The sequence below is a fragment of the Anoplophora glabripennis genome, unplaced genomic scaffold, assembly GCF_000390285.2.
Source record: "Anoplophora glabripennis isolate ALB-LARVAE unplaced genomic scaffold, Agla_2.0 scaffold1327, whole genome shotgun sequence".
NCBI lineage: Eukaryota > Metazoa > Arthropoda > Insecta > Coleoptera > Cerambycidae > Anoplophora > Anoplophora glabripennis.
Window position 1 is genome coordinate 78,116 of NW_019417513.1, and position 2,399 is coordinate 80,514.

The window sequence follows — 2,399 nt, forward strand, 5'->3', positions numbered from 1 at the left end:
GCTTGCTTACTTGCTTGCTTGCTTGCATGCTGGCTTGCTTGCTTGCTGGCTTGCTTACCTGCTTGCTGGCTTGCTTGCTTACGTACTTACTTGCTTGCTTGCTTTCTTGCTTGCTTGCATGCTTGCTTACTGGCTTGCTTGCTTGCTTGCATGCTGGCTTGCTGGCTTGCTTGATTGCTTGCTTGCTTGCTGGCTTGCTTGCTTGCTGCATTGCTTGCTTACTTACTTACTTGCTTGCTGGCTTGCTTGCTGGCTTTATTGGTTGCTTGCTTGCTTACTTGCTTTCTTACTTAATTACTTATTACTTGCTTGCTTGCTTGCTGGCTTGCTTGCTTGAATGCTTGCTTGCTTGCTAGCTTGCTTGCTGGCTTGCTTGCTTACTTCCTTCCTTACTTGCTTGCTTGCTTATTTCCTTACTTACTTACTTACTTGCTTGCTTGCTTACTTGTTCGCTTGCTTGCTAGGTTGCTTGCTGGCTTGCTTACTTGCTTACTTACTTACTTACTTGCTTACTTACTTGCTTNTTTTATATTTTGATTTAAAATTTGATGTATTGAATTTCTACTCTAAATTCTTTAAATGAAAGATGTATTTAAAATAACAAAATATCAATATATTACTAGATTTAGCAGGTTATGGGTTTTGTTACAATTTACAATTGTTGTAATCCTTAAACTAGATGAATGAACAATAAATTTCCCCCTAAATTTCTACTATAACAGTGCATAAATGTGTTTATACTGTCAGTAGTTGAATTGGTTAAAATCGTGCATTAGTTGCATATAAATATGCAGTGAGAATTTTGATGGAAAGATTTATATAGCGCTTTGTGTTTCAAATTTGCAAAGTTTAATATACATATATCGACACTTACAATGACAGATTTCTTGCTGGTTGTTAAATTCGCATGTAACCACGCTGTATGGCGAAATCTCCTATTGTTCTAGCCTGCGCGCCTGCGCGACTTCGTGTGCACGCCTGATCGTCGCTGAGGCGCCGGGGGACCCTCCGGCGCTACTAACCGGGTTTACTAGTAAGTCTCTGTCAGTTGAAAACCTCAATTCCAGTTGAGGTCGTTCTCTAGTCAAATCTGGCCGAGAACTGTCAATATTGATTCCAGGTTGTCCGTCCGACTGACTGAAGACGCCTTCTAGTGATTCTGTAGAAGTGAGAGACTCCTGGAGTATCTCTTCCTCTACATCCATCGTTGGGCGGGGCCCACAAGCGCCTACGTATTCCCTTGAGGTCATAATATATTGCACAATTGAGATTGTCTTAGAAGTCGGGTAAACAGTATCACCCCACTCAACTTTTACCTAACGAGATTATTGCTTTACGACTTACGGTTTATTTCGTCTATGGTTATATGCATGCATTGTTTACAAATCTCTAGCTCTATTAAAAAGTCTTTCCTCACTAACTATTAGTTTCTTGACAAAACCCACTACTCTTAGGAACCACAGATGATGGTATAAGTTCAGAATTGACAGGATTTCTCCCAGGAAAAGACACAAGTCTCCACAGGATGTATATTACAAGTACACAATGTCTTAATACTTGTTTGCAAAAGGACTCGTGGTCAAGTAAGTTTTTTACACCCGGTATCGCGCGATACAGTCTCTTGGTCATTAGTCTCGATTTCCACACGATGCAGTTCACGATCTGCAACTAATTCCCGCTCTTCTTTTACGTTTTCTTCCCAATTAATTGCAAATAACGCGGTGTGACAACCAAAATTCGACAACTTTATTCTCCGCTGTCAATTTTGTCCTCTGCTGTTGATCGTCTCGCGTTCTCGATTTTTTTTATATTTACCTTCCTATATTTGCAATAACTCGCGATCGATCCCGGTCCGCGACACTATCCGTAGTCGCGCTGGTCTGACGTTCTCTCGTTGAACTGGCGTCTCGTCGCGGAAATTGCCAAAGTATCCTTTATGTGCTGTTACAGGAATTCCGCCAGGTGAAACTACACTGCACTATATTTTTTAAAGATTTCACTTGTCACTTTTTTATTTATGCCAATTCACCTTGTTTCAATTTGTTGTTTTACCAGTTGCTTGTGTTGAGACTGTTTTTTCACTTCCACTAATGTAACATTTTGACTGTTAAATTTTGTCACGACATTAGATCACCAAATAAGTATACAAATTTTTACTGATTTGTTGATTATAACTGATGGAAATTGTTTTTCTAGGAACAAAACTAACGATGTTACTGCTGCAGGTAAACATGGAAGACTGGCTACCTCGAGCCCGGATATTGGTTTTATTATAGCTTTATAGCTGTTTTACATTGACAATTTATTCATCAATAAACGAAGTTCTTCATCAATTAATTCATGAATTTATTGGTAAACAGTGTGGTTTTACACTGCTTTGTGAAGTTTTTTGACGTATG

At 39.4% G+C, this 2,399-nt stretch overlaps 1 protein-coding gene across 1 annotated transcript in view; it reads right to left on the reverse strand.

Moving 5' to 3' along the window:
- LOC111692386 (transcriptional regulatory protein AlgP-like) overlaps positions 1-152 on the reverse strand; it is a 5,785-nt gene extending 5,633 nt beyond the window's left edge. The window contains exon 1 of the mRNA XM_023456369.1: positions 91-152. Within this exon, the coding sequence (XP_023312137.1) occupies positions 91-152 (62 nt within the window). The remainder of the gene's footprint in view (positions 1-90) is intronic.
- Between the last annotated feature and the right edge of the window lie 2,247 nt (positions 153-2,399).